This window comes from Lepidochelys kempii, chromosome 2 (assembly GCF_965140265.1).
Source record: "Lepidochelys kempii isolate rLepKem1 chromosome 2, rLepKem1.hap2, whole genome shotgun sequence".
In the NCBI taxonomy this organism is placed as follows: Eukaryota; Metazoa; Chordata; order Testudines; family Cheloniidae; genus Lepidochelys; species Lepidochelys kempii.
The window spans coordinates 230,625,232-230,652,701 of record NC_133257.1 but is presented as its reverse complement, the minus strand read 5'-3'; the positions used below and the strand labels follow the sequence as shown (position 1 = coordinate 230,652,701).

At 41.8% G+C, this 27,470-nt stretch overlaps 1 protein-coding gene across 3 annotated transcripts in view; it reads right to left on the bottom strand.

Annotated features, from left to right (window-relative positions):
* The window catches only part of CACNB2 (calcium voltage-gated channel auxiliary subunit beta 2), a 396,121-nt gene that overhangs the window by 356,992 nt on the left and 11,659 nt on the right, over positions 1–27,470 (bottom strand). For all 3 annotated transcript variants that reach the window (XM_073334164.1, XM_073334157.1, XM_073334158.1), the window contains exon 2: positions 23,855–23,947. In XM_073334164.1, the coding sequence (XP_073190265.1) occupies positions 23,855–23,947 (93 nt within the window). The remainder of the gene's footprint in view (positions 1–23,854; positions 23,948–27,470) is intronic.

Sequence of the window (27,470 nt, the reverse complement as noted above, 5' to 3'; positions counted from 1 at the left end):
GAGTCAAACTTTAATGTATTTTCTTGACTTAAATTAGGTGATTGAACCTTGTCCCATTGCTCCCAATACCTGACTATTCTGGTGGCAGTTCTTGTTTGTGTTGTTCAGGGCAATTATCCTGTTTGATGTAGGGTATATTTTCTTTGCCTTTTTTGTTTTTCCTTTTTACCTCCTCTTCATCTTTCTTTTCTCCCTACCCCATCTCCTGCCAGGCTTCTTATTTTCTTTTTTAATTGTGACTTTCTTTCAGGTACCTCTCTCAAAATACTCTCTGCTGAAGAAATGTAATATGGATATTGCTTTTAGCACCTGTCAAGATTCCTTCCCCACTCTGAGCTCTAGGGTACAGATGTGAGGACCTTCATGAAAGACCCCCTAAGCTTATTCTTACCAGCTTAGGTTAAAAAACTTCCTCAAGGTACAAACTTTGCCTTGTCCTTGAACAGTATGCTACCACCACCAAGTGTTTTAGACAAAGAACAGGGAAAGAGACCACTTGAAGACGTCTTCCTCCAAAATATCCCCCCCCCAAGCCTTACACCCCCTTTCCCGGGGAAAGCTTGATAAGAATCCTCACCAGTTGGTACAGGTGAACACAGACCCAAATCCTTGGATCTTAAGAACAATGAAAAAAAAAATCAGGTTCTTAAAAGAAGAATTTTAATTAAAGAAAAAGGTAAAAGAATCACCGCTGTAAAAGTAGGATAGTAAATACCTTACAGGGTAATCAGATTCAAAACACAGAGAATCCCGCTAGGCAAAACCTTAAGTTACAAAAAGACACACAAACAGGAATATACATTCCATTCAGCACAGCTTATTTTATCAGCCATTTAAACAAAACAGAATCTAACGCATACCTAACTAGATTGCTTATTAACTCTTTACAGGAGTTCTGATCTGCATTCCTGCACATCATCCCAGCGAAAGCAACACACACACACAGACAGAGAGAACCCTTGGTTCCCCCCCTCCAGATCTGAAAGTATCTTGTCTCCTCATTGGTCATTTTGGTCAGGTGCCAGTGAGGTTGTCTTAGCTTCTTAACCCTTTACAGGTGAAAGGGTTTTTTCCTCTGGCCAGGAGGGATTTAAAGGTTTTTACCTGTCCCTTTATATTTATGACAGCTGGTAAAATAAGCTGTGCTGGAGGGAATGTATATTCCTGTTTGTGTGTCTTTTTGTAACTTAAGGTTTTGCCTAGCGGGATTCTGTATGTTTTGAATCGGATTACCCTGTAAGGTATTAACCATCCTGATTTTACAGAGGTGATTCTTTTACTTTTTTTAAGTAAAATTCTTCTTTTAAGAACCTGATTGCTTTTTCCTTGTTCTTAAGATCTAAGGGTTTGGGACTGTGTTCACCAATGCAAATTGGTGAGGATTTTTATCAAGCCTTCCCCAGGAAAAGGGGTGTAGGGATTGGGGGGAAAGAAGTTTCCAAGTGGGCTCTTTCCCTGTTATATCTGTTAGACGCTTGGTGGTGGCAACAATAAAGTCCAGGGACAAAAGGTAAAATAGTTTGTACCTTGGGGACGTTTTAACCTAAGCTGGTAAAAATAAGCTTAGGGGTTTTTCATGCAGGTCCCCACATCTGTACCCTAGAGTTCAGAGTGGGGAAGGAACCTTGACACAAGCCATTAAACAAAAGAAAATTAACGCATTTTCTAGCTAGCTTACTTACTAACTTAACAGGAGTTGGAAGGCTTCCATTTCTGATCTCTTCCCAGCAAAAGCATCACACAGACAGAACCCTTTGTCCCCCCCAGATTTGAAAGTATCTTGGTCATTTTGGGTCAGGTGCCAGTAAGGTTGCCTTAGCTTCTTAAACCTTTACAGGTGAAAGGGTTTTGCCTCTGGCCAGGAGGGATTTTAATATCACTGTATACAGAAAGGTGGTTACCCTTCCCTTTATATTTATAACCCCCTCCCCCCCAAATCACAGATAGGGTGAAATGCTGGCTGTGATTCTTCCTGGAGCTCTAGGAGAAAAAACAGTTAATAAGACACATACACCTCTAAATATACTACTAACTGTATAAAGACTAACAATATTTTCCACATCTCAAGGACAATTTTAACCAGTTGATTCTGGGAAACTTTCACGGGAGAGTGCATCAGCCACTTTGTTAGAAGCTCCTGAGATGTGTTGGATGTCGAAATCAAAATCTTGGAGAGCTAAACTCCACTGAATAAGTTTTTTGTTATTTCCCTTGGTGGTATGAAGCCTCTGTAGCGCAGCATGCTCGGTTTGCAGGTGGAAACACCATCCCCAAATGTATGGGCATAGCTTTTCCAAAGCGTAGACAATGGCGTAACATTCCTTCTCACTGATTGACCAGTGGCTTTCCCTCTCAGACAACTTCTTGCTGAGAAACACGACAGGATGGAACTCTTGATTCGGTCCTTCCTGCATTAAAACTGCTCCCACTCCACGCTCAGACGCATCTGTGATTACTAGGAATGGTTTGTCAAAGTCTGGGGCCCTTAGCACAGGGCCAGCTGGTTAAAGCGTCTGACATTCTTCGGTCCACTGAACGGCATTTGGCTATTTCTTTTTGGTTAGGTCTGTCACTGAGGCAGCGATTTTGCTGTATTGTGATACAAATCGCCCGTAATATCCGGCCAAGCTTAAGAAGGATTGGACCTGTTTCTTTGACTTGGGGACAGGCCACTTTTGCATAGCATCCACTTTGGCCTATAGGGGGTTGATAGTTCCTTGACCCACCTGGTGTCCAAGGTAAGTCACTCTGTTTAGGCCTATTTGACACTTCTTAGCCTTAACAGTTAGTCCTGCCTCCCTTAAGCGCTCAAAGACTTTTTGTAGATGTTCCAGATGTTCTGCCCAGGAATCCGAAAAGATGGCCACATCATCAAGGTAGGCAACTGCATATTCTCCCAATCCTGCTAGGAGACCATCTACAAGTTTTTGGAAGGTGGCAGGTGCATTCTGCAGCCTGAAAGGGAGCACATTAAATTCATACAGCCTGACATGTGTGATGAAGGCTGACCTTTCCTTGACGGATTCATCTAGCGGTACCTGCCAGTACCCCTTGGTTAAGTCCAAGGTAGAGATGAACTGGGCCCGTCCCAGTTTCTCCAATAGTTCGTCTGTGCGTGGCATTGGATAGTTGTCTGGGCAAGTTACAGCATTTAGCTTACGGTAGTCCACGCAAAAACGTATCTCCCCATCTGGTTTGGGAACGAGAACCACTGGAGATACCCATGCACTGCCAGAGGGGTAGATTACACCCATCTGTAGCATATCCTGCATCTCCCGTTCTATAGCAGTTTTGGCTTGAGGAGACACCCGGTAAGGGTGGATCCTAATTGGGCGAGCATTACCTGTGTCAATGGAGTGGTATGCCCATTCAGGCAGTCCTGGGGTGGCTGAGAACATCGGCGCATAGCTAGTGCACAGCTCCTGAATCTGCTGTCGCTGCATACGCCCAAGGGTCATGGAGAGGTTCACCTCTTCAACGCCAGCAGCACTTTTCCCTTCGTAGTAGACACCTTCAGGCCACTCAGCGTCATCTCCTCCCTGGGCTGTAAACTGACAAGCCTCTATTTCTCTGGAATAAAAGGGCTTTAGAGAATTAACGTGGTACACCTTAGGCTTTCAGTTGGAGGTGGGGAATGCTATGAGATAATTAACAGCTCCCAGGAGCTCCTGGACCATGAATGGCCCTTCCCACGATGCTTCCATTTTATGGGCCTGGAGCGCCTTTAAGACCATGACCTGGTCCCCTACTTTGAAGGAACGCTCTCTGGCATGTTTATCATACCAGACTTTTTGCTCTTTTTGAGCATCCTGTAGGTTTTCTTTAGCAAGAGCTAAAAGAGGTTCGCAGGGTGTTTTGTAGGTTGGTTACAAAGTCCAGAATGTTAGCTCCTGGAGAAAGTGTAAACCCCTACCATTGCTGCTTTACCAACTGTAATGGCCCCTTAACCTCACGGCCATATACAAGTTCAAATGGTGAAAACCCTAAACTGGGATGGGGTACAGTTCTGTAGGCAAAGAGCAACTGCTGCAACACTAGGTCCCAATCACTGGAGTGCTCATCTACTAATTTACATATCATGGCCCCCAAAGTTCCATTAAACTTCTCCACCAGGCCATTTGTTTGATGGTGGTAAGGGGTGGCAACCAAGCGATTTACCCCATGAGCTTCCCAAAAGCTTTCCATATTTCCTGGCAGGAAATTAGTCCCTGCATCTGTAAGGATGTCAGAGGGCCAACCTACCAAAAATGTCTGTTAGTGCCTGGCACACACTTTTAGCTCTGTTGTTGCTTAGAGCTACTGCTTCTGGCCATCGGGTGGCAAAATCCATGGAAGTCAGTATGTACCGCTTTTCCTCTGGGCTTACCTGTAGTAGGTAACTTCTGGGAACTCGTCTGGCTCTATCAATCTGTTTCTGCACTTCCGCAGGTGGGTATTGTAGTTGTAAGAATGCTTGACAGAGATCTTGTAGGTGTTTGTCTCTGTCTGAGGGGTTGGAGCAAATGCGGTTGTATCGCAGAGCTTGGCTGTAGACGATGGATCGTGTGGTGTGGTCAGGGTGAAAGCTGGAGGCATGCAGGTAGGAATAGCGGTCAGTAGGTTTCCGGTATAGGGTGGTGTTTATGTGAAGAGTTCCCAGAAGTCACCTTCTACAGGACAGGCCTAACAAAGAAAATAACAGAACGCCACTAGCCGTCACCTTCAGCCCCCAACTAAAACCCCTCCAACACATTATTAAGGATCTACAACCTATCCTGAAGGATGACCCAACACTCTCACAAATCTTGGGAGACAGGCCAGTCCTTGCCTACAGACAGCCCCGCAACCTGAAGCAAATACTCACCAACAACCACATACCACACAACAGAACCACTAACCCAGGAACTTATCCTTGCAACAAAGCCCGTTGCCAGCTATGCCCACATATCTATTCAGGGGACACCATCACAGGGCCTAATAACATCAGCCACACTATCAGAGGCTCGTTCACCTGCACATCCACCAATGTGATATATGCCATCATGTGCCAGCAATGCCCCTCTGCCATTCACATTGGTCAAACTGACAGTCTCTACGTAAAAGAATAAATGGACACAAATCAGATGTCAAGAATTATAACATTCATAAACCAGTCGGAGAACACTTCAATCTCTCTGGTCACGCAATCACAGACATGAAGGTCGCTATCTTAAAACAAAAAAACTTCAAATCCAGACTCCAGTGAGAAACTGCTGAACTGGAATTCATTTGCAAATTGGATACTATTAATTTAGGCTTAATTAGAGACTGGGAGTGGCTAAGTTATTATGCAAGGTAGCCTAACCCCCCCCGCCCAGACGTTCTGGTTAAACTTGGAGTGTGGTCAGTTTGGATGAGCTATTGCCAGCAGGAGAGTGAGTTTTTGTGTGGGGGGGGGTGGAGGGTGAGAAAACCTGGATTTGTGCTGGAAATGGCCCAACTTGATGATCACTTTAGATAAGCTATTACCAGCAGGACAGTGGGGTGGGAGGAGGTATTGTTTCATGTTCTCTGTGTGTATATAAAGTCTGCTGCAGTTTCCACGATATGCATCTGATGAAGTGAGCTGTAGCTCATGAAAGTTCATGCTCAAATAAATTGGTTAGTCTCTAAGGTGCCACAAGTACTCCTTTTCTTTTTTCTAGTAGCTGGAGAGGGGCTTTGACCTGGTCTTGGGGTTTTCCCCACTCTTTGGCACACCTCACAAGACTGGACATAGGTCGAAACATCCTTGCCCATTCCCTCCCAGTGGGACGACTTTCCCAAATGGTCTTTGGTTCTGTTCACCCCAGCATGGCCACTAGGATGATCATGGGCTAAGCTTAAGAGCTTTACCCAGTACTTACTTGGAACTACCAACTGTCTGAGGATGCCAGTCTTCCTGGTGTCCACCAGAAAGAGTTTCCTTGTATAAAAGTCCTCTTTCTACAACAAACCTGGATCGATTAGAAGAGCTGAGAGGTGGTGGGTTGTTCCGTGCCGCCGTCCAAGCTCTCTGGAGGCTTTCAACTGCTTCCTGTTCGGTCTGGAACTGTCCCCTTGATGCTGGAGACAGTTCCTCATTGAACTGTGAGCCTGGGCTTGGTCCCTCTGGAAGTGATGCAGGTGATGGGGCTGTTTCTATGGACTGTGAACTGCTCTCCGCTGGTGCACTACATTGGGGTTCAGGCTCCGGCTGAGCCTCTTGTGTAGAGTTATCTGCTGCTGCCCGTGCAGGTTCGGTGAGGCCCTGTGGTGTTGGGGTTGCAGATATTGGATTCAGTGCTGCCAATGGTTCTGGTTCTTTCACCGGTTCCAGTTCTGAGACTGGCTTTGTCTGGGTCTCTGACTGGATCCACTACGGCTGTTGCAGATGTTGGCATGGGGTCTGGTTCCACCACCTCTGACCGGGTCCTGGTAGAAGTTTCTGGAACAGAGCTAGGTGTGACAGCTTGCTTAGCCTGGCTGCGGGTGATCATTCCCACCCTCTTGGCTAGCTTCACATGATTGGCCATCATCACAGACTGCAAAAGTCCATGTTCCTGACCAGCCTTTGTAGTGGACCAGCAACTTGGCTGTAGGCAAGTCAAAAGAGTTTGACTTGAAGGGTTGAATTGTCACTTGGATCTCTGGGTCAATTAAATTGGGGTCCACTAAGGAAGCATGAATAGCCAACACTTGTACTCTGGTGTCCCTCCATGCTGTGACCTTCTTCCCACCCACACTCACAGTTTCCCTCCGCTCTGAGGGTATCTGGGCCTGAGGACCTCTGGTGTGATTCCGGTGCAATGAACTGTAATCTGTTGGGGTTCTTGGAACAGTTGGCCTTTGCATGCCCCGGCTCGTTACATTTAGTCCATCGCCCAGCTGACTGGTCACTGGGGCAAGGTGGGTTGCTGGAGAACAGTGTGGTGGGATAAGGTGTCTGGAGTGTTCCTTGGAGTGTAGTTGGGGTCTTGGGCTGGCCCCGGTCGTAGGGTGTGGTCTGAGGTTGTCCCTTCTGGTATCCACTCCAACTGTGACCAGGGTTGTTCCTCTCTTCTCCCTCCACCTGTTTTGTTCCAGTTTGCCCCGTCTCTCGGGCGGTCTGGGACTGCTCATATTGATCAGCATAAGAAGCAAGTCTTCCTGCTGAGTCCATTTTCTTATCCCATAAACACTGTTTTATATCATCCTTGGACATATTCAGGAATTGCTCCTGTATCATCAAATCCCGCATTCCTCCAAAGTTAGTTACAGCCTGTCTGTTGAGCCATTTATCAAACAGATATGTAATCTGGTTTACATAAGCCACATTATTTAGTCCAGGCCCTCTCTTAAGGCTTCTAAATTTTACTCCGTAAGTTTCAGGTGTAACTTGAAATTGCTTTAAAACCAAATCCTTGAATTATAATCAGAAGCCCCCTCAATAGGCATCTTATTGAATATGTCCAGAGCTCTTCCAGTCAATTTTGCGACCAATGTGGTCATCTTGTGAGCTTCAGGAATTTTATGGAGTGTGCACAGTCTCTCAAATGTTAGGAAAATATTCAGCAATATCACTGGATTCATCATCCTGTGGACATAGTCGCTCCCATTTGTGGATTGTTGGGGAAGGATTGTTAGGGTTACCGGTGTATTCTGCTGAGCCTTTGCCTTCTCTTTCTCCAGTTCATTCTTCCTCTCTTTCCCTCTCCTCCATTTATTTTGCCTCCATTTCCATCTCTCTGAATTCTACCCATCTTTCATGTTCCTTTTGTCTTTCCTCAGCCTCAAATCTGGCTAATTCCAGCTTCTGTTGAACATTACATTCTGTCATCCTAACCTCTGTTTTTAAACTAACTTTACACCCGAGAGTTAGAAAGAAAACAAAAAAAACCTGGCTTGTAAACTTTTGCTGTGCTGTAACCTGATACCTTTTGTCTCTGATAGCTGTTCTCAGCCTACAGAAAAATCTTTTTGTTATGCCTGCTGCTCTGTCCCCCAGGCAGAGAGACAGAATCAACAGGTGCAATGACCTTTTACAAAACCTTTTAAAATCCTGCTGTGCTTCTGGTTCAAAATGATCTCTCATTCAAAATGATCCCACCGCTCTGCCACCATGTCAAGGTTCCTTCCTCACTCTGAACTCTAGGGTACAGATGTGGGGACCTGCATGAAAGACCCCCTAAGCTTATTCTTACCAGCTTAAGTTAAAAACTTCCTCAGGGTACAAACTTTGCCTTGTCCTTGAACAGTATGCTGCCACCACCAAGTGTTTTAAACAAAGAACAGGGAAAGAGACCACTTGAAGACGTCTTCCTCCAAAATATCCCCCCAAGCCCTACACCCCCTTTCCCGGGGAAGGCTTGATAAGAATCCTCACCAGTTGGTACAGGTGAACACAGACCCAGATCCTTGGATCTTAAGAACAATGAAAAAGCAATCAGGTTCTTAAAAGAAGAATTTTAATTGAAGAAAAAGTAAAAGAATCACCTCTGTAAAAATCAGGATGGTAAATACCTTACAGGGTAATCAGATTCAAAACAGAGAATCCCCTTGGCAAAACCTTAAGTTACAAAAAGACACAAAAACAGGAATATACATTCCCTCCAGAATAGCTTATTTTACCAGCCATTAAACAAAATAAAATCTAACACATTTTCTAGGTAGATTACTTACTAATTTAACAGGAGTTGGGAGGCTTGCATTTCTGATCTCTTCCCAGCAAAAGCATTACACAGACAGACCCCTTTGTTCTCTCCCCCTCCCCCCCAGGCCACTCCATATTTGAAAGTATCTTGTCCCTTCATTGGTTATTTTGAGTCAGGTGCTAGTGAGGTTACCTTAGCTTCTTAACCCTTTACAGGTGAAAGGATTTTGCCACTGGCCAGGAGGGATTTTATAGCACTGTATACAGAAAGGTGGTTACCCTTCCCTTTATATTTATGACAGCACCTAATGCTATTAAATGGCTCTAGGTACTAGAATTATAGGTGACAACTTAAAAAGTTTAGCAGAAGGGTGACAAAGGTCACTGTCTGGACCAGTTACTCACCACTTAGCCACTCAGTTGTATTCTGTTCTTAAGATGAGATAGTCTAGGAAAGGCATACAAATTCTGTATGTAATCACTATTGGAGAGAGATATTTTCCTTAATAGATAGATATCTGTTTGGTAAGAAAAGACACATGTGCCTAATGTTGAAGGAAAGCATGTGTGTTGTGGCAGAGCTCCAACCTTGTCCCCGTGGGTCCCGCGCTTCCAGGCGGTTTATGCTAGCTTCAGAGGCTCACTACAACCCTCCACATAGCCCTTCTCTCTCTAGGGCCAGGGATACAGTAAACTGAGCCCTTTTCATCATAAGCCAGCAATGGAGGTTGGTGAAAGAGTTCCCACAGTCTCTGTTGCTCCTACAGCCTCATGCCAAAACAGTTTAGCCTCCTGTCCTGACATGGGCCTGTTTTCCCCTCCCAGGAGGTGTTTCTGTAGTGGTGGGTTGGGGGGAACCCAGGCCCACCATCTATTCCGGGTTCCAGCCTAGGGATCCTAATGGTAGCAGCTGTTGGCAGCCAACCTTTTATTGCCAGAGTTGCTACATTTCCCAGGGCCACTTCCCCACAGCTCTCCTGCTTCTCCCTTCTTCACCCTTACCTTAGGGCTCCCTTACCAATGACTTGAGGGTGTCTTCGTTAACCAACACTTCAGTCACACTTCCGCTCCTCTCTCCCTGACTGGAGTGAGCACTTTTATATTATCAATGGTCACATTTGCTTAATGGCCTCACCTGACTCTTTGCAGGTTAATTGGAGTCAGGTGTTCTCATTAGCCTGGAGCAGCCCCTGCTCTGGTCAGACAGGGAACAGAAAACTGTTCATCCCGTGGCCTGTATATCTGCCTTCTGCTACTCTGCTGTACCCCTTGATCCCAATAAGGCTACTCTGCTGTACCCAACTGGCCTGGGTCTATTGAAGTGTACATGATACAGTGGGAGTGCCGTCAAACATAGCATAACTCTGTGAAGATAGGGCTTTTTAGTATTGCAAAAGTCAGTGAAAACAACATGGATCCACAGATGCATGTTAAATTAAAACTGCTTAGAGGGGAATGTTAATATCTGTTGCTTGCTTGTGTGACCCAGTCTTCTGTGTCTCAGTTTGTCTGTTTCCTTAAGGACATCTGCACCCCTGGCTCCATTTTGTACCTGGCAAGTTTCCTGAGATGCATACCAAATACTACAGTAGGAAGGAGAGAATGACAAGTTTGTTTTATTTGAATGAAATAGTAGCTTAGTAAAATTTCATTCAAATTATGTGACAGTCCCTGTTATTGTACACTGGGGATGAAATTGACCCTTGTGCAGAGGGCCCCCAGAAAATAGTATGTGCTATTTAAACCCTTCATTCAGAGTGCACAAACAGAGAAGTCCAGAGTGGGATGATGTTCCCACTTGTTCACCTTTTTCAGTTTTAGGATACCATTATATTGAAACAATTGTTTAATAAATGCTATATAAAATTGACTTTTCTTACACAGCAGATCCACTCCCCAAATGTATTGTGAACCTTACTTGTTGACTTCACTGACAAATTTTATTTTTCTGCCTTTTCGTCTTTTTAACAGTACAGAGCGTATAAAGCTCTGGGCAAGTGAATTGGATCTTTTTGTAGTTTGTGAGGATTAGCAGAATTGTAAACTAAATTCCATATTCAGGATCCTCATTATTAGTGATGTCAGAGCCTGAAAGAACCCAACCTGATTTTCAGATCCCAGGATGAATGTGAAGGGCGAGGAGTTGGGCAGGGGAGGGGGAAAGAGGGAACATCTTGTAAACTGAGCAAAAGAGTCATTGAGCAGCAATAAAGATGGAACCCTAAGGTCCCATTTTAGTTCACTTTAACAGTATAAACACACTTCAGCCCATACCATTAGCCAATGTTAGTCTTTTGGTTTTCTGGGAGCTAAAGAAAACTGTATTATGTATAGTTTTCATCAGCTTTTTGAGTTTTGGAGTTATAATCAGCTTGTTTCAAAGATTAACTATGAAAGACAGAAGTAATGTTGTTCCTCGGAGATTGGTCTTGAGACCAGTCTTATTTATAATTTTTATTAATGACCTTGACACAAAAAGTGGGTGTGCACTAAGAAAATTTGCCAGTGACACAAAGTTTGGAGGTATTGCCAATACGGAGGAGGGCTAGAATATCACACAAGATCTGGGCAACCTTGAAAACTGGAGTAATAGAAGTGGGATGAAATTTAATAGTGCAAACTGCAACATCATGCATTTAGGGACTAACAACAAGAATTTTTGCTATAAGCTGGGGACTTATCAGTTGGAAAAGACAGAGTAGGAGAAAGACCTGGATGTAATGGCTGATCACAGGATGACTATGACCTGCCAATGTGACATGGTCATGAAAAAGGCTAATGCAGTCCTAGGATGCATCAGGTGAGGTAATTCCAGTAGAGACAGGAAAGTGTTAGTACCATTATACAATACACTGGTGAGACCTCACCTGGAATACTGCCTGCAATTCTGGTCTCCCATGCTTAAGAAAGATTAATTCAAACTGGAACAGGTGCAGAGGAATGGAAAACATACCTTATGAGAGGAGACTCAAAGAGCTTGGCTTGTTTAGCCTGACCAAAAGATGTTTGAGGGGAGATATGATTGCTCTGTATACATACTTGAGAGGGATAAATACCAGGGAGGGAGAAGAGTTATTTAAATTAAGCACCAATGTTGCCACAAGAAAAAATGTTTATAAACTGGGCATCAACAAGTTTAGGCTTGAAATGAGACGAAGGTTTCTAAACATCAGAGAAGTGAAGTTCAGAAACAGCCTTCCAAGCGGAACAGTGGGGACAAAAAGCCAAACTGGCTTCAAGACTGAGCTTGATAAGTTTATGGAGGGGATAGTATGATGAGACTGCCTACAACAGCATGCAGCCGTTTTGTGACTGCTAGTGGCAAATATCCCGAAGGGCCGATGATGGGGTACTAGTTGGGGAGGGCTCTGAGTTACTATAGAGAATTCTTTCCCAAGCGTCTGGCTGTTGGGGCTTGTTGAAATGCTCAGGATCTAACTGATTGCCATATCTGAGGTCGGGAAGGAATCCACCGAATCAGATTGGTAGAGACCTTGGGGGGTTTTCACCTTCCTCTGCAGTGTGGGGCACAGGTCACTTGCAGGTTTAAACTGATGTAAATGGTGAATTCTCTGTAATTTGAAGTCTTTAAATCATGATATGAGAACTTCAGTAACTCAGCCAGAGGTTAGGGGTCTATTGGAGTGGTGGTAAGGAGTGGGTGGGTGAGATTCTGTGATGTGCAATGTGCAGATGGTCAGACTAGATGATCATTATGGTCCCTTCTGGCCTCAAAGTCTCAGAGTCTACGAAATCTGGTCTGTACTGACCAATGTTTTGACTGGAGTACAATAATACTTTCACTCCAAGAGTTTGCAAAATACAGATCAGGCAAACTGGAATGAACAAAACATCTGACAGAAAATGGTATGGCACTTTCAATCAATGATATTTTAAACATATACCATGTTCTGTTGGTACCACATATTTTGTGGTTGGATTTCTGGGACCCATCTTTGTTCAGATTTTATTTTATATCTTAATGATTAACCACAGAGACAATCTAATTTTTTTTAAAATTGTGTTGCAAAGACAGATTAAATTGTGATTTAGACTGCAGACACCAGGCCTGTTTAGACTGATATATTGAAGGTTTTATAAATCTGTTTTCAGCCTTTAAATACTGGCTTGATGCCTGTTACACTGTGTTCAGTCACAAACATAACTATAAAAAATGATGTCATTAATTTATTATCCTTCTGCTTTCCCTCAACGACATTTGTCTTAGTGTGTAGTTATTGACTGAATTTTGTGAATGGTAAAACCAAAACCTACAGAAAAAATAACTTGTAAGTATAGAAGTTTTTAATTATTCTTGCTTGTAAACAGGCCACTTAACCTTATGTACAGCAGAGACAAACATTGTCAAAAATATTATTGTTCTTCCTACATTCAGATATGAGGCTAAATTCTGGTTGTCCTTTCCATGTATTTGGGAAGAGAGGAGCCAGGAGGGAAACTGTAATACTCATCTTCATGGAGCTAATATGTTGCAGAGATTGGATGAGGAACTTGGGGAAGAGATTGGAACTGGGAGACAGTGGGAGCGGAGGGAAGAGACAGATTGAATAAGAAGTTAGGAGTGGGCAAACTGCTACTCACTTGGCCATGGGAGTGGAGACTGGGACTAGGCAGGCCAGGACAATGGGACTGGGATAAGGAGCTAAGAATGGGGAAAGGGACAGGTGGTCAAGCACAGGGCAGAAAGGGTCAAGGTTGGAGGGAACAGGCAGAAGGATTCTATGACCACATAAGAGCATGCCCCTCTCCAAAATCTGAAATGAAATCCAAGATTCCTGAGTCTCACTATTCCTCTGATGGCAGAAAATATTTGCAAAACCCACTGGCAAACTCTCTCATTCCCTTCTAGTGCTTGCCTATGTAGAGGCTGACAAGCTATTATTGCTATCAGTTAATCCATTAGTTCAGGTGGCAGAAGTCTGTGTGGTGGATATAAAGGTTCCAGTCCTGCTGATGACCCATATAGGTGTCAGTATGATGCAATTAATGGAATTTCTGGGGCAGGTTTCAGTTTTCTTTTTTTAAAAGCTAGGAAATTACACACAGAAAGTATGATAAAAGAACATTAAGTTTGCAAATTCAAGCACTCAAAAGCTAGCAAATGCCTGAATTAAGGTTGCCTGTGCAACCTGAATTTGGCCCCCTTGTGCATTCTGATAGTGTTTTTAATTATATGATCACATACTATTTTTTTACAGAGGACCCTTGCCTCTTTCTGTGCACAGGGGTGAAGCTGCTTCAGCGATGAATCAGGGTTGTGTAGTTAAAGGGGCTGTTGTCTGTAGGACCCTTGCCTCATTTGTTGCACAAGTTGAAAAGTGTGAGACGGAATTGCAAGAGAAGAGATGGTTAAGGCAGTTGAATGCCATCCTGGAGAACTGAATGCTGTCTCTGCGTCTGCCACAGAGTTCCTATGTGATGCTGTTTCCAAAAATGGCGGTGGTTTAATCCCCCCCAGAAAATTATCCCAGAAGGCATCCTGCCTAACCAGGTGCATGTAGCTTACTATCTGGGGAGTGCTGTCCCTATTTATGTGAATGTAGGAAGAATGGAAGTGGCATTTTTGCTGAATTTACATTTTGTAAAGACTGTAAATGCATAAAAGAGTAAATCAGTTTCAAATGTGGAATACTTGCAAAATGAGACCTATAGTGGAGTACAGGGCTTCTGACCCAGAACAGTACCTGGTTCCCCATTTGAACCTCTGTCATGTTGTGAAAGAGATTCATTGGGTTTGCACAGGCAAACCATTCCTCGTTAACACTACAAAGGTCATATATGGATTAGAGAAAGATATTAACCCAGAGAAATGCAAGATTATCCTGACAAAGGCCAAAGATCTGATTAAAAACAAAATAGAGCTAGTGGGGGGCCCTGTGGTCAGTGTTCATTCTGGGGAAAAAAGCCATTATAACCCATGGCACCTAAGAAGCTCTCCTCAGAACCACGTGTCCCAAGCTACACAGTCCCTAAGGGAGTTTTAGTTAAATTGGGAGTGAAAGTCCTTTATCACCTTGACCCCAAGCTACATGAAACAAATGTTGAGATGACTGACACTTGCGGAGGACATTCCTTCCCCGTGGACTCCACTTTGCTAGATAGTAAGGACTTCCATGCTGTGGAAGTAACTGTAACCTCTGAGGAGATGAATGTTTCAGATTTTAAATTCAGACAAGACATACATGCCCTGAGTTCAGATAATGCATTCCTATCCCTAAATTTGGCCCTAGCATCCGGTTTACTCACTCACTTCTCCTTCATATTATATTGTTTTGAAAAATTACAAGGTGTGAGGATAGAGTACAAGTTCTTTTTCTCCTCATCTGTCCCTTACAAAATCTTGGTCAAAGAATTACAAGATCTCTGTCATTACTGGTGACAGAAGACCCAGAGACAAATGAGTTAATGCAGAAAGAAAATGTCTGGACTGAACTGGATACAAATGCTAGAGCAAAGTCACTTGATGGAAGCGATAACAGATAAAATGAATTGTTAGCTTAAATTTAAGTGTTAGAATATTTGTTAGTTTGAGGATAAGACATTAGTTATTAATTTAATTTCAAATACGAATGTGATATGCTTAAAGTTCATATTGTGTAATAATGTAAGGAGAAATTCTTAAGCAGCTTCCTCATTTCACCTGTGGAGTGGGGAAGATATATGACATATAAGCATAGAGTAGTATGGACATGAAGAATAAACTTTATTTTATGATATTTTCAGTACGTTTATGCTAATGAATTTAACAAGCAGCTTTTGAAGCATCTTGGCTTTGAGATTTGATAAAGCGATATAATCTTTCACCTAGTTCCTCAGTGTTCACAATAGGGCAACAGTTCTGTAATTTCTTACTTTGCTCATGATGCCCTGTCTGACTTGAGAAAATGTAAGCATGAGACGTGAATGGGTGGGGAACAATTTTTCTAAGCCAAAGGACAAAGAGTCATACATTATGACCAGGAAGGTGCCAGGCCCTAATAGTCAGGAGGCCATTCAGGACTGTTCACCTAAATAAGGGAAGTTTAAATCCATTTTGGTGGATTCTTCATGTCCTGTTATTCACTACAATTGCTTTTGGAAAAACCACACCCGTGGATGTGACAAAGAAACAATACCCTAAGAAGGAGGGCTCCAACGGCAGAACAAAAGTCAGACTGACCTCACTTCAGGACTGGACTTTACAGTTGAGGTGAGAAACCTGTGGTCTCCTGATTTGGTCAGAATATTGCTGGGGAGGTCATTTGGTATGATGCCAGGTTGACTTTTACTCATAAAAACCAGATAAACAAGAAAGTGAGTCTGCTCCTCTCAAGGTCACCATGATGACAAACAGAGGCTGATATCCCTACTTTCCCTTCTAAAGTAGGGACAAAGACATTGCAGACCTGCCAGTTGATCAGAGGATATCACCCACTAATGTGACAGAACCTGAACCAGAAGACATTGCCTAGTTTCCCAAACTGCAGTTCCTGAATGACTCTTAAACTGAAGAGCAGATCCTTTTTCTTTTCTGAGTACCTTTTCCTTTTGTTTCCTTAACAGGACATCTGAATACCTGTAGGGAAGACTTGCCCTAACCTTTTTTAGGTGCCGATGTGTGTGTGTGTGTGTATGTCTATTAATAGCATGTGCATATAAACCCCATAGTACAAATTACGAATGGGCATTAATTAACCTGGGTTCAAAGCAGATATTATTATCATAGAACAAGATACCCCAATACATAACAATGCAAACTTTAACCCCTTGTTTGCGCAAAGGAAAGTATAAGCTCCGAAATAAACTGCATGGAGATAGAGAGACAAAGTGGGTGAGGTAATATCTTTTATTGGATCAACTTCTGTTGGTGAAAGAGATAAGCTTTCAAGCTTACACAGAGCTCTTCTTCAGTCCTGGGAAAAGTACTCAGTGTGTCACCACTAAATACAAGGTGGAATAGATTATTAAACATATGGAATTAACATGTTGTAAGAGACCATGCAAGGTGAAGTGGGCAATTAATACCTCTGCAGTCATAGGACAAAGGAGAGTTAGCAGGTTACAGATTGTTGTAATGAGCCATAAATCCATGAATTTAAGCTCCCAGGCTCATCTTTTGAAGGTGTTGTACAGCTTTACTTTGAGGGAGCGGACTAAGAGGTCAGATATGGAGTGATTGTTTTGTGAAAAGTGTTTTACCATTTTTCTGGGTGAGTTCATTTGAGAGCATAGTGATTCTCTTGTTTCATCCATATAGTTGTTATTGGGGCATTTAGTGCATTAGGTACGCCACATGTGATAGGCAAGTGTAGGACCATAAAGACACTGAATATATGGTTCGTTACAACAATGTGTAAACAACTAACCTCCCTTTGTCCTATGACTGCAGAGGAGTTAACAGCCCACTTCACCTTGAATGGTCACTTGCGACATGAGTTAACTCCTTATGCTTAACAATCTCTTCCACCTTGTATTTGGTTACAACACTCTGAGTGCCTTTCCCACACCTGGAGAAGAATTCTGTGTATGCTTAAAAGTTTGTCTCGTTTACCAACAGAAGTTGGTCCAATAAAAGATATTACTTGACTCACCATGACTCTCTAAGGCTTGGTCTACATTGCAGAGTTAGGTTGACATAAGGCATTTTATGTCAACCTAAGTATGTCAGTGTCTACATTGCAGCCTTGCTCAGACCGATGTAAGTGCCTTATTACACTGCCATCACAACTCGACCTCCATGAGAGGTGTAGGACTTATGTTGGTGTAGTTAGGGTGATGCAATGTCTGTGTAGACACTGCATTCCTTACATCAGCTGTGGGCTGTCATTCTTGTCAATGTCATGGCTAACACAGGTCAATTTAAGATTGTAGTGTAGACATGCCCTAATACCCTGGGACCAACATGTGTACTACAACAACAACAACAACAACACCTCTCGCAAACAAACAAAAACATACAGAGATAGAAAAACTGTCAATCATTCAATCACTGGTGTTGTTAATTTTGTGATTTAACTACTGATTGTGCTCATGTAATGACGACCAATTGTTGGTCTTAAATTATTATAATTTTAATTAACTAATTCTAATTTGTATTGTTAATGCCTTGATTGGACTAACTTGATTTACACTGTAATCAATATAATTTTCATATTCTTTAGTACTTTAGATAAGAATAAGAAATTAGTTACCCTTATAATTTTTTCTGCTCTTAAATAAAAGTTACAAAAAACCACTCCAGATTGGTTCTCTCTGATCAAATGGTGATGAGGTAAAAACAACCTTAATTAAAGGGATTTTAATTCAATAATAATAGAGCATTTGACTCAAGTCTTGAAAACCCTACTACTATTATTACATGACTCCAAACAAACTTTTCACAAAAACCAAATTGTATCACTCATGGCTTGCCTACACTTGAAACGCTACAAGCGAGAGCGCTGTAGCGCTTCAATGTAGATGCTACCTATCTCGATGGGAGGGGTTCTCCTATCAGCATAGGTAATCCACCTCTCTGATAGGGAGTAGCTAGGCTGACAGAAAAATTCTCCCATCAACCTACTGCTGTCTACCCCCATGTTTAGGTTGGCTTAACTGCGCTGCTCAGGGTTGTGGATTTTTCACACCTCTGAGTGACATAGCTGGATTAACCTAACTTTTTAGTGTATACCAGGCCTAATTGTGTGAATTCCAGAAATTCTGAGCACTTATAACTGCAACTGAAGTCAGTGGGACCTGTGCTTTAAACATGTACGTGGAATTATATAGCACTTTACTCTGAATAATCCAGTCCTATGCGTCTCATATTGGGCACCCAAAATTAATGGAAATCTATTACCTTAATTTCTGTGTGCATCACTTCCTCATCTGTAAAATGGGAATGATATATCATCTCATCTCACAAGGATGTTGTGAAGATAACGTTTGTGAAGCACTCAGATACTGTAAAGATGAGCGCCACAGAAAAGCCCATGAGAAAATTAGTAATGATTTCTCAGAGCATGTTTGAATAGTATGCAGTAAATAGGCCATGAAGACATACATGGAACAATGAGGAGAAAAAAAATATTCAATAGCTATTCATTAAGAGAACACCATCTATTCTGGGCACTGAATTAGGAGGTATCCTGTGGAAAAAATAGTATGTAGTCATGTAATTAAAGACTGTATTATGATGCATATGCAGAAGTAAGGCATATGAATAAATAACTTTACTTCTAGCAATTCGCAAATTTTCAGTGCTTGACTTTGCAACCTTAATAATGTACTTTTAATGAAGTTTTTTGTGTATAATATATCTGTACTGTGTGTGTGTATATATATATATAATATACAAATTTAAAAGCCCCTTCTTCAGGTCAGAGACAAAATGACTATTGTTCTTTATTATTTGTATTACAGTAGTACCTACAGGCCCAGTCATTAATCGGGTACTCATTATTTTAGGCACTTACAAATACATAATAAAGAGATGTTGCTGGCCCCTAAGAGCTTAAACGGTGATTATAGAGATTAAAGGAAGTTTTCAGCCCTGCTGAACTTCTTTTACTCTTCATATCTCAAAATAATGTCTTAATATTTTTAAGGTGCAGTGTACTAGCACTGATTTCAACAGGATAGCATAAGAAAATATCACTGCTGGCTTGCTTTGCTTGATTGTGTTCAGTTTTTGATGCACAATCAGGCTACCACTACTGGGTTATTTATTAGGCCAAATTCATCCCTCATGTGTCTCCATTGATTTCACTGGAGCCAATGCAAGGGATGCATTTACCCCACATTGAATATCAGATGGTAGGGTTGGAGCTTTACATAATTAATATGTATATGAAAATCTGATTCTTTTAAACAAATTAAAATATTATATTTTGGAGTATCTCTAATTTTATTATCTTAAAATCTCACAGATTTTCCACTGTTCTAAACCTTAGCTATTCTTTCTAGTGGGAATAACCACCTTAAATTAAATAAAACAACCCCAAATTAATACATAAAATTGAATACCCCCCCTAAAATTAATGTCCACAAAGAGGCAATGATTCCTGTATACATACATTCTATTGCCACCAGTGGGGGTTGCCAAACTCACAGATTGAGGGCACTGTATGGCAATGTACAGTCTTCAGCTCAGACATCTTCTTAATCAGGCAACATTAACCAGTTCTGGACCAAATTCAATGGCATCTGATGTGTGTAACATAAGACTAGAATTTACACACGGAGTGTTAGTACAACAATTAAAAGAATATTTTGTATGTACTGGTTTTTAAGTCTATTGTTAAAATATCTATGGACTAAACTATACAAAAATTTGTAGTGGGAAAATGGATAAAGCAATTAGAGGTATAGTGTTGTGGTGGATGAATATAGGAACTCCTTAGTATACTTCCCAGCTCAGCCACTGACTTGCTCTGTGGACATGGGAAAGTGACTTGAAACTCACTAGGCTATACTGACTGGAGGGGAGAAGGCTGGAGAATGTATATCCCATCCAACTGGTCTCCATAAACTCTTCAATGGCCCCTTTCTGCCTCATAGGGGTCCTAGAGACAATTTTCAAAAACTACCTCATGTTAAAAATGCCCTTCTTCTCCATGGCTTCATTCTGTCCTTCCCTGCTTGTGGCCGAGTGCGAGACAATTACAGGCAAAAACAACCATTGAGAAGATACCATCTAATATCTAAAGGAGGGGCTTTCCTTATGGCTGTCCAGCCCCTGTAGCCCTGAACTTGTTTATAGGCCAAGTTTTGAGGCACTCCATGTGTGACATTAAAAGAGCTAATTTGCATATTTCAAAACAATTTGTACATAACCATACACTTAACCTAAGGTCCACCCAACCTCCAGATGCCACCTCCAAATGCTGGGCTGCTAGCCCTTTGCTCATCCTTTGCAAATGGAACAGGTCTTCATATGCTAGAATAAGAATAATTAATCTCATTGTGCCCCCAAAAGTAACTACTGCTGCAGAAGGGAAAACAATAGTTAGTGTATACGAAAGATACAAGTACAGAAAGAAATCCTGTAATATGTATCTGTGATATTCTAGGAACACCACACACAAACTTAAGCAGTGGAGAGAAGTTGCACCTATTGCCTAAACATGCTATCAGCATTTGACATCCAATGTCTGCTGTGCTTTTGCATCTAATGGCAGTAATGCTGCTAGCGATTCCTCTTTGAGCTAGGGCAGTGGTTCCCAAACTTGTTCCGCCACTTGTGCTGGGAAAGCCCCTGGCAGGCCGGGCCGGTTTGTTTACTGGCTGCGTTCGCAGGTTTGGCCGATCGCGGCTCCCAGTGGCTGCGGTTCGCTGCACCAGGCCAACGGGAGCTGCTGGAAGTGGCAGCCAGTACGTCGCTCAGCCCGCGCTGCTTCCAGCAGCTCCCATTGGCCTGGAGCGGCGAACCGCGGCCACTGGGAGCCGCAATCGGCTGAACCTGTGGACGCGGCAGGTAAACAAACCGGCCTGGCCTGCCAGGGGCTTTCCCTGCGTAAGCGGCGGAACAAGTTTGGGAACCACTGGGCTAGGGTATCAAGCTGGCCGAGTAGGAAGGAGAGTCAGAGCAGAACTGCTTGCCCAGGGTGCAATCCTGAGCTCTGAAAGAAACTCTGCAGTAAGCAAACTCATGCAGAAACACTTCTCCCACACACCTGCTATGACTCAAACAATTCTTCTGTGTGTTATTCAGAGCTGCTGCATTTTTGGGGGGAGAATACTACAACCATTACTGGAATATACTATCCACAGTGAAAAAAAAAACAGTTCAAAGCAGGTTTCCACTTAAACACTAAGATAATCTGTAAATTATGGTGTGAATGACCAAAATACACAGCTTTTACATTTTATGCATTTGTCATTTATTTACTTGAGTAACCCAAAAGTTAATGTGTGTTATATGTCTTCCCCCACTCCCACCCTGGATGTCCAATCCACAGTAATGTGAGTGTTTCGGGAAGTGAGTGCTGACACAGATTCCTTTATGAATGTTCCCTCTAGCTGACGGATTATGTTGTCACTACTAAATACAGAGGATTGCTCTTAGTGTGCTTCCTTGTAAAGTTGGGGGGGGGGGTTAAAAAAAACCAGGGATACAATGTTACAAAGAATTTACCGACACACACCCCAGTCTCTCATACTCTTCAGGTGGGTTCACATAGTCAGAAGCAGCTCCATCAGCACAGTTCTTCCCTCTGATTTTCAGGCAGGGGCAGTTCCCTTTCTCCCTGGCTCTGGCAAGTCGTACACTGAGGTACATCGAAACAGTATAAAAAAAACCCCCAAGAAATGAACAAACAAAAACTATGTTTTAGTGGCAGTTAAGGTTGCAGCAGGAGGCACTCCATTAACTGAAAATCTTAAAATTATGGACACAGGAAGTTAAGGGGGAAGCCGTCCTTTTGCATTCCTCTCCACCTTCACTAGAACACCGCCGATAACACTCTCCAATGCTTCATAAGGCTTTCACTTCCATCTCAATACATACTCTAATTTCATCAGACTTGCAGTCTGACACGAAACTAAGATTTTGCATTCAAGTATAGGAAAAAGCAAGGGAATCTGGCAAGCAAAGGAGACAAAAAACAAAAAGGTGCATGCCTTGTTGCAGTAAAATGGTGAATTCTGAAGCAAAAATGCCAAATTCTGCACCTGCAAAATCTTGAATGAAATGGATGGGAAAATTCATTTATCAGAGCTTTGTTGCAGGCTCTCTTAAGACTCAGGCACATGTCACTGCATTGTTAACATTTGCTTCACATTTTCAAGGTTCTGTCCTCAACCATAACAGCTACTTTTTATCTAAAGACACTGAGTTTCTGGAGCACAATTCTGCAACAAAAGGTGAACTTGCAGGTACAGAATACACTGTGCCTTGGATATACTTTATTGTCACTGTGGTTTTCACTACTCTGTGGGCCAAATCAACCCATACGCAATAAACCCACACTAAATACTGCAAACTTTACAAGGCTCTGTAGTAGGAAGACAGCCTTAACCTTAAGCTCTTGTATTAGAGGCCTGGTATGAGGCATGACCTGCTCACAGAATCTGGCAAGAACAGGGCTAATATTGCAAAAATACACATTCCTAGGAAGTGCTAGTCACAGAGTATTCACGCAAACACATTCCAATATCAAGTGGTACCAGAACATCCCGATATCAAGGATGGAACAAAAACATTCCCCAAGGATAACAGGAACACACCGATCCCTCCTAAAAGATAAGGTCACGATGAAAGTACGTAATGGAGATGTTTTGATTGAAACAACATGTACAAGGTGATGAGTGATAACTAGCCACGTCTGGGAGCAGTAACTATAGTAAGTATGTCAGAAGGGCAGTATTAACTTGTTTGTATCGGGTATAAAGATGTATCTCAGAGGGAGTATCTTTGTCTAGCCTAGGGAGGAACAGAAAGTCTCGCCGTTCACTAAGCTGGTCCATTGTTACGGGCATACATGTATTAGTGGACTGGTAGAGTCTGCAAGATACTAGTACCATGCTTCGTCAACAATAAACTTAGCCGGGAGTCTTCATCCCTTAACGGACCTTGTGGTCATTGAGCAGTTTGCTCGAGGTCTGCCATGCCAGCTGTCTGCGCAGGGCGGGGGCGGCACACAGAGCAAACACACACGCAGCCAAACATCTATCAACATCTAACCACAGGCTCCCCGTCAGAATTTCCCTGGCATTATTCCATCAAAACTAATGAATCCACTCTGAAATCTGCACATATCTGGGAGATTCACATACTGTGAATGACTCTGCACTGGTTCTCTGTCCTTTACAGCCCTCTCCCAGCCCCATGGCAGTCTGGTGAGACCCATGCTGCCAAGGATTTCCTTTCCAGATGGGCTCCTGAAATAACACTGGGTTGAGAATGAGAAAAGCATCTAAGTTAATGCTGCCTCACACAGCAATATTTTAAGCAAGGAATCCCCAGGGGTTGGGGGGACTATGATGTCTCTGCTAGAGCTGTCACTCCAGGTCCTCCCACCAGTCTCCCCTTCCCCCTACATCCTTAATCACCTCATGGAATTTCTGTGATAAAAAGAAAGTAAATACTGCTCTTGGCAACAGCAAACAAGACTAACGGAAAGCTACTATGTTCTGTGTCTAATAACACCACACTGTGCCTTGAGCCCTAATACTGCAAGAAAAAGTCTGTCTAGTCTGTCCTGAACACCAAAAAGTTTGCAGTATCCTTTGAAAACTGAATGACAAACTAAAAAAGGCATAACATACCTGACGTACAAAACTATTAGAGGTAGTGTCAGAAGATGTACTCCCATCTGATCCTTTAAATCGGTTTTTTCTTCTAGCGCCTTTTCCGTAAGACTATAAAAAAATAAAACAGGAATACCGTTAATTTCCCTTACACAGAAACTTCCAGTACAAACATTACTGATGTAACATGACATGTTTGACTGTTCGGGGCTCAACTGGGCAAGCTTCGTCAAGTTGGTGAGCAATTATGTAAGTAATTGATGGGACACGTGCATAAGTAAGTGCTGACCAACATGAATACGGTTTGCACAATCAAGCCCTGAAAGGTTCTCTCTCTCCTGAAGCAATTTTATAAACTAGTACAATGTAATATTATGTTCAAAAGTCAGAATGAAGTATGGTTTTATTTTATTTTATAGTTACTGTAAATGTACTTCCTAATAAGAGAGTTGCTGGAGAAGTCTACAGTATGTCCCAATTATGAGCCAAACCAACTGGGAGAAAGAAACAGAAAAATGTGAATGATAATTGGGAACTGTTTGAGAACAGTTTAGTAGATGCTACAAAATCCACAATCATACAAACGGAAAAAGAAGGTTATACTGGTCAATAAACCAGCCTGACTTAGAGGGGAAGTGAAAGCATCCATAATAAATAAATAATAAATATAACTAATGGAAAAAATGGGAAGTTGATAATAATGAACATAAATTAAAAGCTAGGAATTGTAGAAAATTGATAATGGAAGCAAAAGAACGCCAGGTAAAATCTATAGTCAGCAGAGTTAAAGATAATAAAAATGAGCTTTTTTAAATATATCAGGAACAAAAGGAGTCCTAACAATGGTATTGATTCATTACTAGTTGGACATGATAGAATTGTCAATAATAATGCACAAAAGGAAGACATATTCACTTAATATTTCTGTTCAGTAGCCACCCCCTCTTGGTCACTGTACACAACGCCACTATCCTGCCTGTCACTCAAGCCCATAACCTGTGCATCATCGTTGACTTGAACCTCTCTCTAGGTCCTCACATCTAGGCTATGTCTAAATCTTTCTAAGTAACACCACTAATATACAGCCTTTTCTATCCATCCACATAGCTAAACTCTTCTCCAGGTTCTCATTATCTCACATCTTGATTACTACAACATCCTTTTCTCTGGCCTTGACAAATGCAATCTTGCCTTGCTCAGATCAATTTAGAGTACAGCTGTAAAGATTATTCTTCTAGCCCAGCACTTTGACCATTTCACCCCCCTCTTTGAATCCCTCCACTGGCTCCCTCTTCTCTATCACATCAAACTTATGATGCTTGTACTCTCTTTCAAGGCCCTTCGCAGTCAATCCTCATCCGATCTATCATCTTTCATTCACTATCAAGATGTCAACTCCTGCCTCCAATCAGCCAATAATGCCAGCCTCCATCACCCACTTGTTAAATTTTCAAACGAGCACCTCAGTTCTTTCTCCCATGCTACCCCTCACATCTGAGAGTTCCCCATAAACATTAAAAAACTACCTCATTATCCTCCTTAAAACTCTCCTTTGCCATGATGCCTACAAAAATATGACAACAGCCTCTGGTGTGCTGATACCACTGCCTACCATGCTGACCAATATTGTCTCATTGTTTCCTTTTACTTCCCCATATATTTATCTGTATCTGTCTTTGTCTCTTGTCTGATACTGTAAACTCTGCACAGAGTAAAAAACAAAACAAAATAAAAGGAGGAAAGATTTGGGCATCTGAGGAAACTGGAGGATGATATACTTCAAAAACAGATTCCAACGAGAAACTTCAGAACTGGAATTAATTTGCAAACTGGACACCATCAAATTAGCCCTGAATAAAGACTGTGAGTGGATGGGTCACTACAAGGACTAAAAACTAATTTCCCCATGCTAATTTTCCCCCTACTGTTACTCACACCTTCTTGTCAACTGTTTGAAATGGGCCACACTGATTACCACTACAAAAGTGATTTTTCTTCCTGTTGATAAAAGCCCATTTTAATTTAATTGTCTCGTTAGAATTAGTAAGTTCCCAATCTTTTTATGTATTATGTATATATATCTTCCTACTCTATTTTCCATTCCATGCATCTGATGAAATGGGTCTTAGCCCACAAAAGCTTATGCCCAAATAAATTTGTTAGTCTCTAAGGTGCCACAAGTACTCTTTGTTGTTTCTGGAGGTTGATAGGTATCCTCATCATGCTAAAGAGGTGGTGGGCCACATAATCCCCTTAAATTTACTCTTGCTACTAATAATGTATAAGTTTGTAACTGCATGGCAGCACTTCTTAACAAAGAATCGGATTTCCTAATACTCTCTGCAACATTGCCCCCCAAATATTCAAAAATCACGAGTCAGTCATGAGATTATTTTTAAAATTCTCATGATTTTAAAGTCAATATATTTTGGGTTCCTTTTAATTGCCCTCTGGTGTTTGAGCCCTTAGGGTTCAAATTTTCAAGCTTTTCTCCAAACTTTGAGGGCTAGCAATTTGCTTTTTTGTTTTTGTTTTTAAATGAGAGCTGAGATTCTCACATAATCACATGACTCCAGGAGCTGTGGATTTAAGAAAAACACAAAATATCATAATAAAATTTTGAGGTTTGGGAACAGTGATTCTGTCCTTTTATTATATTTTGCCTCTTCATGTGCATTTCCTCACAGCTGTGTTGTGCAAGATCAAGCTCTTTATTTGCATGAACAATTGTTTCTGGAGTTACAATTTTGGAAGAATAGTAAATTGATTTTTCACAATGTACATAATACTAGACTGGAAATTTCAGTATTAAAATTAGGTATCTTATCTACATTTTGTTTATATTCCAGGAAGAAGTATATAACAGTTGGTTATAACTGAACAATTACAAATAACAGGCTGAATTGTGACACATAGCTATTGGCCTAAGTGGCAAGGTGGGCAGCCTATCTTGGACCCAATGCACCAAGGTACTGCATATGTTTTACCATACTTCTGAATGTTCCAGCATGCTCCCACCAGGGCAGCCTGCTCCATAGGCTGGTACACAGTAGTATTTATGTAGGGAACAGTCCCTGTAATATGGGCTTGTATGCTATATGTGCAAAGGCAATGCTCCTCAATACTACCCAAGAATATCTGCATGTGGTCAGCAACAATCTGGCACAAAGTAATTGCATTCATTTCGCAATTAGTAAGACTCCAATCCTGCAAACACTTAATTATGGGTATAACTTCAATCATGGGAGCAGTCTCATTGACTCAATGGGACTGCTGATACAAGTAAAGTTATGCATGCCCTTAAGTGTTTATATAGAATGGGGACCTTAGCTTGCTTTATTACTTAGTTACTTAGGTGTGTAAAGTTCTTTGAAAATGGGCTCCGTTGCTATAGACAAAGAAACACAACACACACATGTTTAAATTCTGTTGCTTCCTAAAATACCAGTCAGGTTGTGTAAGACTTTTTTTTTAACTACAAGTATTTTTTGTAAAAAAATTTCATCTACCATACTCTTTAAGAAGAAAAGTGATGAAGACATGTTTTTCATTCTCACTTTTACCTAAAAATAAGTCACTCACCATTTATTTAAATCCATCTTATCTAATAAACCATGAAAATCATACTAATCAT